Source organism: Mobula hypostoma, chromosome 12, assembly GCF_963921235.1.
Source record: "Mobula hypostoma chromosome 12, sMobHyp1.1, whole genome shotgun sequence".
Classification (NCBI taxonomy): Eukaryota; Metazoa; Chordata; class Chondrichthyes; order Myliobatiformes; family Myliobatidae; genus Mobula; species Mobula hypostoma.
Genome location: NC_086108.1, coordinates 112,160,488 through 112,173,370, shown reverse-complemented (window position 1 = coordinate 112,173,370; position 12,883 = coordinate 112,160,488). Strand labels below are relative to the sequence as shown.

General features: G+C 43.1%; 1 protein-coding gene across 1 annotated transcript in view; it reads left to right on the top strand.

The window, feature by feature from the left end:
• Window positions 1-10,368, top strand: part of syde2 (synapse defective 1, Rho GTPase, homolog 2 (C. elegans)) — a 144,933-nt gene extending 134,565 nt beyond the window's left edge. The window contains exon 7 of the mRNA XM_063064798.1: window positions 4,756-10,368. Coding sequence (XP_062920868.1) covers window positions 4,756-5,258 — 503 coding nt within the window. The 3' untranslated portion in view covers window positions 5,259-10,368. The remainder of the gene's footprint in view (window positions 1-4,755) is intronic.
• Window positions 10,369-12,883: the final 2,515 nt, after the last annotated feature.

The following is a 12,883-nucleotide window of genomic DNA, read 5'->3' as shown; positions in this document are numbered from 1 at the left end:
TAAACTAATTTGCGAGGGGGATGGGACCCAGAGCGATAGAGCAATGAAAGAAGTGCATGCAGTAAAGCCAGATCTAACATACAGAGAGGCTTTGAGGAAAGAGAAGCAGAATAAACGGTGTAAAGACAGTAAGGTAGAAGGGCTGAAATGTGTGTACCTCAATGCAAGAAGCATCAGGAATAAAGGTGATGAACTGAGAGCTTGGATACATACATGGAATTATGATGTAGTGGCCATTACAGAGACTTGGCTGGCACCAGGGCAGGAATGGATTCCAATATTCCTGGATTTCAATGCTTTAACAGGGATAGAGAGGGCGGAAAAAGGGGAGGAGGGGTGGCATTACTGGTCAGGGATACTATTACAGCTACAGAAAGGGTGGGTAATGTAGCAGGATCCGCTTTTGAGTCAATATGCGTGGAAGTCAGGAACAGGAAGGGAGCGGTTACTCTACTGGGGGTATTCTATAGGCCCCCTGGTAGCAGCAGAGATACAGAGGAGCAGATTGAGAGGCAGATTTTGGAAAGGTGCAAAAATAACAGCGTTGTTATCATGGGTGACTTTAACTTCCCTAATATTGATTGACACCTGATTAGTTCCAAGGGTTTAGATGGGGCAGAATTTGTTAAGTGTGTCCAGGATGGATTCCTGTCACTGTATGTGGACAGGCCGACCAGGGGGAATGCCATACTAGATCTAGTACTAGGTATTGAACCGGGTCAGGTCACAGATCTCTCAGTGGGTGAGCATCTGGGGAACAGTGACCACCCCTCCCTGGCCTTTATAATTATCATGGAAAAGGATAGAATCAGAGAGGACAGGAAAATTTTTAATTGGGGAAGGGCAAATTATGAGGCTATAAGGCTAGAACTTGCGGATGTGAATTGGGATGATGTTTTTGCAGGGAAATGTACTATGGACATGTGGTCGACGTTTAGAGATCTCTTGCGGGATGTAAGGGATAAATTTGTCCCGGTGAGGAAGATAAAGGATGGTAGGGTGAAGGAACCATGGGTGACAAGTGAGGTGGAAAATCTACTCAGGTGGAAGAAGGCAGCGTACATGAGGTTTAGGAAGCAAGGATCAGATGGGTCTATTGAGGAATATAGGGAAGCAAGAAAGGAGCTTGAGAAGGGGCTGAGAAGAGCAAGAAGGGGGCATGAGAAGGCCTTGGCGAGTAGGGTAAAGGAAAACCCCAAGGCATTCTTCAATTATGTAAAGAAAAAAAGGATGACAGGAGTGAAGGTAGGACCGATTAGAGATAAAGGTGGGTAGATGTGCCTGGAGGCTGTGGAAGTGAGCGAGGTCCTCAATGAATGCTTCTCTTCGGTATTCACCAGTGAGGGGGAACTTGATGATGGTGAGGACAATATGAGTGAGGTTGATGTTCTGGAGCATGTTGATATTAAGGGAGAGGAGGTATTGGAGTTGTTAAAATACATTAGGACAGATAAGTCCCCGAGGCCTGACGGAATATTCCCCAGGCTGCTCCACGAGGCGAGAGAAGAGATTGCCGAGCCTCTGGCTAGGATCTTTATGTCCTCGTTGTCCACGGGAATGGTACCGGAGGATTGGAGGGAGGCAAATGTTGTTCCCTTGTTCAAAAAAGGTAGTAGGGATAGTCCGGGTAATTATAGACCAGTGAGCCTTACGTTTGTGGTGGGAAAGCTGTTGGAAAAGATTCTTAGAGATAGGATCTATAGGCATTTAGAGAATCCTGGTCTGATCAGGGACAGTCAGCATGGCTTTGTGAAGGGCAGATCGTGTCTAACAAGCCTGAGTTCTTTGAGGAGGTGACCGGGCATATAGATGAGGGTATTGCAGCGGATGTGATCTATATGGATTATAGTAAGGCATTTGACAAGGTTCCACACGGTAGGCTTATTCAGAAAGTTAGAAGGCATGGGATCCGGGGAAGTTTGGCCAGGTGGATTCAGAATTGGCTTGCCTGCAGAAGACAGAGGGTGGTGGTGGAGGAGTACATTCAGATTGGAGGATTGTGACTAGTGGTGTCCCACAAGGATCTGTTCTGGGACCTCTACTTTTCGTGATTTTTATTAACGACCTGGATGTGGGGGTAGAAGGGTGGGTTGGCAAGTTTGCAGACGACACAAAGATTGGTGGTGTTGTAGGTAGTGTAGAGGATTGTCGAAGATTGCAGAGAGACATTGATAGGATGCAGAAGTGGGCTGAGAAGTGGCAGATGGAGTTCAACCCGGAGAAGTGTGAGGTGGTACACTTTGGAAGGACAAACTCCAAGGCAGAGTACAAAGTAAATGGCAGGATACTTAGTAGTGTGGAGGAGCAGAGGGATCTCGGGGTACATGTCCACCGATCCCTGAAAGTTGCCTCACAGGTGGATAGGGTAGTTAAGAAAGCTTATGGGGTGTTAGCTTTCATAAGTCGAGGGATAGAGTTTAAGAGTCGTGATGTAATGATGCAGCTCTATAAAACTCTGGTTAGGCCACACTTGGAGTACTGTGTCCAGTTCTGGTCACCTCACTATAGGAAGGATGTGGAAGTATTGGAAAGGGTACAGAGGAGATTTACCAGGACGCTGCCTGGTTTAGAAAGTATGCATTATGATCAGAGATTAAGGGAGCTAGGGCTTTACTCTTTGGAGAGAAAGAGGATGAGAGGAGACATGATAGAGGTGTACAAGATAATAAGAGGAATAGATAGAGTGGATAGCCAACGCCTCTTCCCCAGGGCACCACTGCTCAATACAAGAGGACATGGCTTTAAGGTAAGGGGTGGGAAATTCAAGAGGGATATTAGAGGAAGGTTTTTTACTCAGAGAGTGGTTGGTGTGTGGAATGCACTGCCTGAGTCAGTGGTGGAGGCAGATACACTAGTGAAGTTTAAGAGACTACTAGACAGGTATATGGAGGAATCTAAGGTGGGGGCTTATATGGGAGACAGGGTTTGAGGGTCGGCACAACATTGTGGGCTGAAGGGCCTGTACTGTGCTGTACTATTCTATGTTGTATGTTCTATATAGAAATGACCTGGATTAAATGTGGATGAGTGAGCAGGTACAGAGAATTATAGCATTGTGCACAGTGTAGAAGATTACAAAGGATACAGTGGGATATAATCATTTGTAGATGCACGGTGGAGAAATTGCATATATTGTTTAATTGTGAGATTTTCCAGTTCTGGAGGTCAAATATCAAGTGTGAGGTGTAGCAGTTTGAGAAATCAAATATCAAGGGACAGTACACATTTAATGGCAGGGCCCTTAACAACGTTGATATTCAGAGGGATCTTGGAGTCCAGTTCAAGAACTTCCTGTGAGTGGTAAAGAAGGCATGCTTACCTGTATTAGTCGAGGGTGTAAGTTGAACGTCAGGAAGTGATGTTGGAGTTTCAAAAAACTCTGGTTTAGCTGAATTTAGAATATCACATTCAATTCTGGTCACCCTGTTATAGGAAGGATGTTGAGCTTTGGAGAAGGTACAGAAAAGATTTACCATGATGCTGCCTGATTTAAAAGGCATGAGCTATAAGAAGAACTTAGACATATTTGAATTGTTTTCTCTCATGCAGCAGAGGCTATAGGGAGACCAAACAAAGGTTTATATATTATAAGAGGTCAGTATCCTTTACCAGGTCAAAATGTGTTGTACCAGAAGGCACAGGCTCAGAATAGAGTGACATCCATTTAGAATAGAGGTGAGGAGGAATCTCTTTAGCCAGAGGGTGGTGAATCTGTGGAATTCATTGCCATAGACAGCTGTGGAGGCCATCATTGGGTATATTTAAAACAGAGGATGACAGGTTCTTGATTAGTCAGAGGTCAAAGGTTATGGGGAGAAGGCAGGAGATTGAAATGAAGAGAGATAATAAATCAGCCATGATGAAATGACAGAGCTCTAATATGCTATGGCCTGATGCATTTGAACCATCCCCCTCGGTGCATACATGGCTCCTCCATAGAGAGAGTTAAGAGCATGAAGTTCCTGGGAGTTCACATCACAGATGACCTCACCTGGTCCCTCAATATCATCTCCCTGAATAAGAAGGCACAGCAGTGCCTCCACTTCCTGAGGAGATTGAGGCGAGCGAAATTCCCCCATCTTAACTGTATTTTACAGGAACACCATTGAGAGAGTCCTGACAAGCTACATCTCCATCTGGTATGGGAACAGCCGAGCATCAGACTGGAAATCCCTAAAAGGACTGTGAGAATAGCTGAGAGGATCATAGGGGTCTCCCTACCATCCAACAGGGGCATTTATCAGGAGTGTTGTATATGCAGGGCCCTTCTTATCATCAAGAATCCCACCCATCCATCCAGCATCCTCTTTGACTCTCTACCATCAGGCAGGAGACTCTGATGCATAAAAACAAGAGCAGTCAGGATGGGAAACAGTTTCTTCTCTGAGGCCATTAGGCTTCTGAACCCCCGCCGCATCACATTCAAAGTGTCACCTGTTAATTTGTTCTATACTCTACAAAATTTAATTTATGCACTTCATTTTGTTTATCATTTGTAGATTTAATTCTTACTTTCCTAAGTTATTGTATGCTATGTGTACTACTATGCTTTACACCCTGGTGTGGAGAAACGTTGTCTTGTTTGATGGTATACATGTATATAGACGATAAACTTGACTTGATATTTAATGAAAGAGTTAGAAATTTAAAGGAGATGCATGGGGCAGGTGTTTTTCTAGTCTAGTTGCAACTGGATTTGTTCGTTTAATTTGATAGAAATACTAATAAAATTTTCCCAAATACTTTTCTTTCTAGTGCAAAATGCCGGTACCAAAGAGTACGGGGAAGGTGGTGGATTTCCTAAACCAGACAAGTCAGTGAATTGTGTGAGGAGGAGGAAGCAGCGACCTACAATGCTAAACTTAACAAATTCCGAGATGCCGAGTGTGCTGCGTTCCAGACAGGTTAGGCTCGACAGTCCTAGCAATCGCTATGCTGGGGACTGGAGCAGTTGTGGCGAAAGTTACCTCCTGAGGCCAAAGGAAGAGAGTGCTGAGGCGGACTATGACGATGTCCCTTCAGAAGACACTGGGAGTGAAGAGGAGAACTTAATGACAGATGGGACAAATCGTGTACCGCAACCACATGCAGAGCCAGAATCCAAAGAGCAAGTACACGAGACTTATGTTAGCGTGGAGGAAATCAGTCCAGCATTGAAAGATCGAGTGAACCTTAAGGATCTTCAAGAAAGTATTGACACACTAATTGGAAACTTGGAACGAGAACTGAGCAAAAACAAGCTAAATGTCACTTGTTAAGCTACCCTGTCAATTAGGGAGAGTTCCAGCCAACAGTTGTATCAGCCATTTTCTATGATGGGAGTGCTCTTTCAGTATGAGATGTAATGTGAGTTATCTTGGGTCCGTTGACTCATTTTAGGCATTCCAGGGTTTTTGTTGAGGCCCTCCGATGGTCATAGTCGACCATGCATGTTGCATCCTAACTGTCTACATTATCAGTTGATACTCAAGTTAGGGCAGTACAATATGTAGAGCAAACTGCTGCCCATGCATGCAGCAGGCTCCCCTTCTCCAAGCAACTGATGAATCCAAAGGAATGGCAGAGACTGATACAGTTTGGCACCAGCAGCATCGCAGGAGTTGCCAGTCAGCATTGAGCTCAATGTAGGACTGCCTTAGGGACTCCAGATCTGAATTTTTCCTCTGGGTTTACTCCCGAAGCCTTCCTCATGAGTGGGTATAGCCGCAAGGCAGTGGAGGTTTAAGATCAGAGTTTTCCTTTTCCTAGATGAGCTGCCAGCCATGGTTGACGAGCCCCATCTGCTCGGAGCAACTGGTTTTAAGGTGCCAGGAGTTCGCCTTTGCCCCTTCTCCTGTCAGTAGGTAAGCTTCTGCTGGGCTTAGTAGCTAAGCCATATGTGAAAGCCAGGAGCTGGACTTGGTTGTCAGAGGCTATTTGAGCCGCATGCCATTGGGAGCATTTAATAGGTAATGGGAGCTTGTCCCTACTACTGTCTCCCCTCCGGCTATGACAGCTTCCAGGAACCAGGACCGTTGTACATGTAAGTTTTTCTTTTCTTCATATTGGAAGAATTCAGTGGATTGACCCCAAGGGGTATGTGGTGCCTTAAAGGCATGTTATTTTACAGTACTGTAGACTGAGCACTGTGTTCAGGTAGGAATATCAGCAGATGCACTTATGAATGACGAGGACTTTTGAAGGAGACTAGCCATTATCACTCAGCATCCTGAGTCGTCTTTAAGCTCACCTCTGATCATCCTCATGTTTAGATGCTGCTTGGCAGATCTTTCTGCAGTGAGACAGAGTGTTTTTTAACAGCAATAGTTACCAATTAAAGATCTGCCCGTCACTGTTCATTTGCATTGTAATACAAAGGCTGCTATGAAGAAACTATATGCACAGGGGAGAAAAAAAAACCCTGCACATTTTTTGGGTAATGAAAAATATTGTAAGCTGTTATCTTTCTTTGTTATTAACACATCTCTGTAACTGTATTTAAAGGCAAATCAAAGCAAATGGTATATTTTTCTAACCCTTTATATTTTTGATAAAGTGTTACTTACTGCCCATTACGCCGCTGACGTTTCGGGCAGCAATGAAGGTCCTACATCTCTGGTGGTGTTCAGGGCTTCCTTCATCCTGTCAGTAGCTTCCTCTCGGTTTCACTACTGTCAGCCATGCAAGTCCCCGGGTGTAGACTCAGGAATACTGTCGCACTCAGATGTAGAAGGATTCTTCATTGGTGTTTTATCAGTCAGGGTTGTTAGCCCTGAGCTGAACCCCAGAACCTGGAGGAGTAGTGGACCACTCTTAGTCTGGCTTCTACCCTTTGACGTCTTTGACATGGGTGACCCTACCAAGAGCCAAAGCATAAAGCCCTGACTCCAGCCAACATAGCTGTCTGGGTCATTGAGGCACACAAACCTCTAAACCACACCAAGGTTGTGGTCCACTTGGAGCTTTGATTAAGTATGATTTGCATGTATAGTGATGCACGTACCAGAAGACCAAATACCATTAGATATACTGCCTGAGAAATGTATATATAAATATATATATAAATGCACGATAAAGAGAGCTGTGAGGAAGTGTTTTTAATATAATGTGGCTAAATATTTTTCAACACCTGCTATGGCATTATGCTTGCTTATGACAGATTTTTAAAAATTTAGAGATACAGCATGGTAAGCTGGCCCTTCTGGCCCAACAAATCTCTGCTGCCCAATTACACCCATGTGACCAATTGACCTACTAACCAGTATGTCATTGGAATGTGGGAGGAAACCAGAGCACTGGAAGGAACCCAGGCCATCACGGGGAGAACATACAAACTCCTTACAGATAACAGCAGAAATTGAACCCCAGTTGCTGGCATTGTAAAGCGATGATCTAACTCAATCTTTGCCTCTATCTTGTACACCTCTATCAAGTCACCTCTCATCCTCCTTCGCTCCAAAGAGAATAGCCCTAGCTACCTCAACCTATCTCCATAAGACATGCTCTCTAATCCTGGTAAATCTCCTCTGCACCCTCTAAAGCTTCCACATCCTTCTTATAATGAGGCAATAATTAAGACCATTAGGAGCAGAATTAGGCCAGTCAGTCCATTGAGTCTGTTCTGCCATTCCATCATGGCTGATTTATTATCCCTCATTCTCCTGCTTTCTCCCCGTAACCTTTGATGACCGTACTAATCAAGAACTATCCACCTTTGTTTTCATTATACCCAATGACTTGGCCTCCACAGCTGTCTGTGGCAATGAATTCTGCAGATTCACCACTCTCTGGCTAAAGAAATTCCACTTCATCTCTCTGACCTTTGGTCCTAAACTCCCCCACTATTGAAAACCTCCTTTCCACAGCTAGGCCTTTCAATCTTCAATAGGTTTCAATGAGACTCCCCTCTTATTCTTCTAAACTCCAGTGAGTATAGGGCCAGAGCCATCATAAGGTCATCATATGCTCCTCTTCAGCCCATCCAAACCTTGCCAAACTGTTGTTCTGATTAATCCCTTTAAGCCACAACTGGACCACAGCCCTCCATGCTTTATCCAGACTTCTCTTAAATGTTGTAATCAATGCCACATTCACCATTTCTGCTGGCATTTTGTTCCACACTCTCACCACCCTCTAAGTGAAGAAGTTCCCCTTAAATATTTCACCTTCCATCCTTAACCCATGACCTCTAGTTCTAGTCTCAACCAATCTGAATGGAAAAAACTTGCTTGCATTTACCCGATCTATACCCCTTATTTCATACGCCTCTATCAAATCTCCCCTCAGTTTTCTGTGCTCCAGGGAATAAAGTCCTAACCTTTTCAATCTTTCCCTATAACTCGGGTCCTCTGGTTCTGACAACGTTTTGTAGATTTTCTTTGTACTCTTTCAATCTTATTGATATCTTTCCTACAGGTGGGTGACCAGCACTTCACACAGTACCCCAAATTAAGCCTCACAAAAGTCTTATAGGGGGTGCCACCTAGCATAGTGGTTAGCGCGATGCTTTTACAGCTCATACAGTTGGAGTTCAGTTCTGGCATTGTCTGTAAGGAGTTTGCACATTCTCTCAGTGACTGCATGGGCTTCCTCCAAGTGCTTCAGTTTCTTCCCACAGTTCAAAGACATACCAGATAATAGATTAATTGGTCATTGTGAATAGGCTACAGCTACGGTTAATTATAGGTGCGTTGATGGGTGTTGCGGCTCTTTAGGGTGGAAGGGCCTGTTCTGCGCTCTATTTCAAAATAAAATAAATTGTACAACTTCCTTGTCTAATTTGAGCCTGTGTAGAATCATTTCCACATCGGCCTCAAAGTTGGGTCAGACATTGAGCAGTTCTGTACATAGTATCATAGTCACTCCTGCCTCCTTATTTCTAACAATTAATTCTGTCCCTTGGACCTCTGTATCTGCTACCCTGGAAAAGGGTTCTACTGAATCAGTATAGAAGTGGCATCTTTCACAATGTGCATTCCTGTCAGTTCTCCATGCCCTTAAATCAAAATTCTGCTCATTCTTTCACATATGCAGCCTAACTGGGGTGATGAGCTAACAAGTTTTACAGAAACAGTACTGTTACAACTGAGATTGAAAACAGGCCAACTTGCATAACCTAAAGTCAATTAAAGTTTAACATCTGGAGTTAAAAATTACAGGCAGCTTGTATTTCCCAGTCTCACAAATTAACATGTGCAAAAGTGCTTAGAGAATGAATCACATTGTCCTGGAGCACTCATTCGTTCATTATGTTCCATGTCTATGACCATGACTGTCCTTGGCAAATTTCTCTTCGGAAGTGGTTTGCCGTTGCCTTCTGGGCGGTGTCTTTGCAGGACAGGTGACCCCAGCCATTATCAATACTCTTCAGAGATTGTCTGCCTGGCATCAGTGGTCCCATATGCAGGATGTGATATGGATCAGCTGCTGATACGACCATCCACTTCCTGCTCCCATGATTTCACATAACCCTGATTGGGGAGCTAAGCAGGTGCTACACCTTGCCCAAGGTGACCTGCAGGCTAGCGGAGGGAAGGAGTGCCTAATACGTCCTTTGGTGGAGACATATCTCCACCCTATCACCCACACAGAGCATTACAGCGCAGAAGTAGCCCAGTTTTTGCTTAGTCCCATCGACCTGCGCAGGAACCATAGCTCTCCATACCTCTCTCATCTATGTGCCTATTACCACATTATCAGTTAAATCATTAATACAGATGACAAACAGCAATGGGCCCAGCACCTATCCTTAGTTTCCAATTTCTAGGGATTAGATCTCCTAGTTTCAAATTATTAACTATGGATTTGATATACTGCCATTTTATTATTTAAGCTAAGGTTGGCCTTAATCTTTTTTACAGCTGCAATGTTTTCAGACACTGTTTTAAATATTTACTGAAAATATGAAGTCATATGACCGAATAAACACGATAAAAGTTGCCACTGCTATGTCACGTTACCTTGTGTTTCAACTTGCTTTTAATGTGTATACTGTGTATAATGTGAACACATTTGGCCATCTTAGTTTTAATTAACACTCCTCACAGCTTGAAGATCTTTGTAAAGGGTTTTCAGGCTTTAATTTATCTACTGAATTGTTATTCATGTGCTTTAATAATCCCGTATGCATTATCTGTTACACAGAAGTATAGTTGCCTTGAACTGATAAAGTATCATTAAACATGTAAATATGACTATATACTGATCTGAGCACACTGCTGTGCACTGATACCAATATTTAACAAATTCACTTTCTTTCATCCTATTAAAACGTGGTGAAACATGGATCATTTCTACTACGTTATTTTGTATCTATTTTATATCTGTGCCGTTCAATATATGTATAGTAGTGAGATTACTTGAGTCGAGTATGATGCTTTCCTGAGGGATTGTCTATTGGTGGGTCCTTGGATGGCTGCAGATGCCGATTCAAGATGCACATATTTGGGGTGGATTTCATTTCTGGAGAATGCCTGTGCATGACTTTGTTTAACGTGAGGAGGCTGATCAGGCGGCCATCACACAGTTCTTGACAGATCAGGGTCAAGGTCCAGTGGTATGGAATGCAAGATGACTGGGGAATCCTTCACTGCCATTGTGATGCATCATCATCTCCCGCTAGCTCCACCATTGAGATCTTTGTTTGGAATCTCCCTCTTGACCTTACTGCCATGGGTATCCCAGCCAGGAGCTAAACTCCAGATAGCATTACTGTCAGGATCTCTGGAGCTCAAGTCTCTCCCCCACGACAAGGTGATGATCATCAGGGAATATATATCATTATGCAAGTAATCTTTTAAATAAGGTTATAAGTGTTTACTTGCAGAAAAGATGAGGATTAACTTTATTTGTCACATGTACATCAAAACATCCAGTAAAACGTGTCTTCACAGTCAGAGGACGTGCTGGAGGCAGCGCACAATGTTGCCATGCTTTCGGTGCCAACGTAGTATGCCCACAACTTACTAACCCTAACTGTACATCTTTAGAATGTGGGAGGAAAACTGGAGTACCCAAAGGAAACCGACCAGGTCACGGGGAGAACATATAAACTCCTTACAGTCAAGGTGGGAATTGAACTTTGACCATTTATGCTGTAATAGTGCAATTCATTTGTAATTGTGGTTCTATTTTTTCAGTTTTACACATTACGTTTACTTCAATCATCTTAAAGGCTTTTTGTGCAGAATATTTTTTCAAATCAAAAATGCAAAATATTGACATGATACCAAATCTCAGCATGTATTTTTATTTAGAGATACGGCATGGTAGCAGGTCCTTCTAGCCCAGTGAGCCCTTGCTGTCAATTTACATCCATGTGATCAGTTAACCTACTAACCTGTACATCTGTGAATGTGGGAGGAAACCTGAGCACCCAGAGGAAACACGTGATCATGGGAGGAGATATTCAAACCCCTTACAGACACCAGCTGGAGTTGAACCTGGGTTGTTGGTGCTGTAATAGCGTTACACTAACCACTGTGCCAACCCAAACACGTAACAGTGAATGTTTTGAAAAAGCTTTTCTGCCTTCCTCAAAAGAAAAATTAATGCATCAAGGGATTAATTTCTGAATATTGTGCCTTATCTAATTTGGATCATAATACCCTTGACGTGCCAATAAACAAAAGTTTCCCCATGCATTCTACGGTATAACAGGGAACTGTTAACTAATTGTAAAAATTGCCAATGACATTTTGAACTCTAATCAGCCTTATTTCAATGAGTAGGCAAGCGAATGTTAATAAGAATGAACCTGGTCTATGTGGAATGTATTAGAATCAGAATCAGGTTTAATATCACTGGCACATGTCATGAAATATGTTGTCTTTGTGGCAGCAGTACAATGCAACACATTAAAATTTTTTTTTTAATTATAAATTACAATAAGAAATATCAGCATGGTTGTATGTGGCATGTCATATGACTTGGGCAATCATGGTCTTTCCATGACCATGAATGTACTTAGCAAATTTTTCTACAAAAGTGGTTTGCCATTGCCTTCTGTACATTGTCTTTACAAGAGATTGTCTGCCTGGTGTCAGTGGTTGTGTTACCAGGACTGTGATGTCCATCAGCTGCTCATACGACCATCCACCACTTGCTCCCATGGCTTCACGTGACCCTGATCACGGAGCTAAGCAGGTGCTACACCTTGCCCGAGGGTGACCTGTAGGCTAGCGGAGTGAAGGAGCTTCTTACACCTTTAGTATATCCACCCCGCCACCCAAAATCTATCTATCTATATATATATAAAATTAATAAAATTAAATTAAATAGGTAGTAGGTAAAGAACAAAAGAACAAAAAAGAGGGGGAAAAAAGGGTAGTGTACATGGGTTAATTATCCGTTCAGAAATCTGATGGTGGAGGGTGAAGAAGCTATACCAAAAATGTTGAGTGCGTTTCTTCAAGCTGTTTTATCTCCTCCGTGTTGGGAACAATGAGAAGATGGCATGTGCTGAGTCATGGAGGTCCTTAATGACAGATGTTGCCTTTTTGAGGCATCACCTCATGAAGATGTCCTGGATGCTGGGGAGGCAATTGTCCATGATAGAGTTAACTGTAAACATGTAATAGTTAATGTAGTTAGAGGCCCTTCTGGTGGAGTCTTACAGTTTGTTCAGGTAGAATATTGGGAATTCGTGATTGGTTTATTATTGCTGCAAATACTGAGCTACAGTGAAAAACTTTTGTTTGTGTGCCATCCAGACTGATCATTCCATACGTAAAGTGTATCATAAACATGAGATTCAGCAGGTCAGGCAGCACCTATGGACATGAATGAACAGTTGACATTTCAGGCCAAGATTCTTCATCAGAATTGGAAAGGAAGGGGAAGTATGCCAGAATAAAAAGATGGGGGAGGGGGAGGAGTACAAGCTAGAAGGTGATAGGTGAAGCTA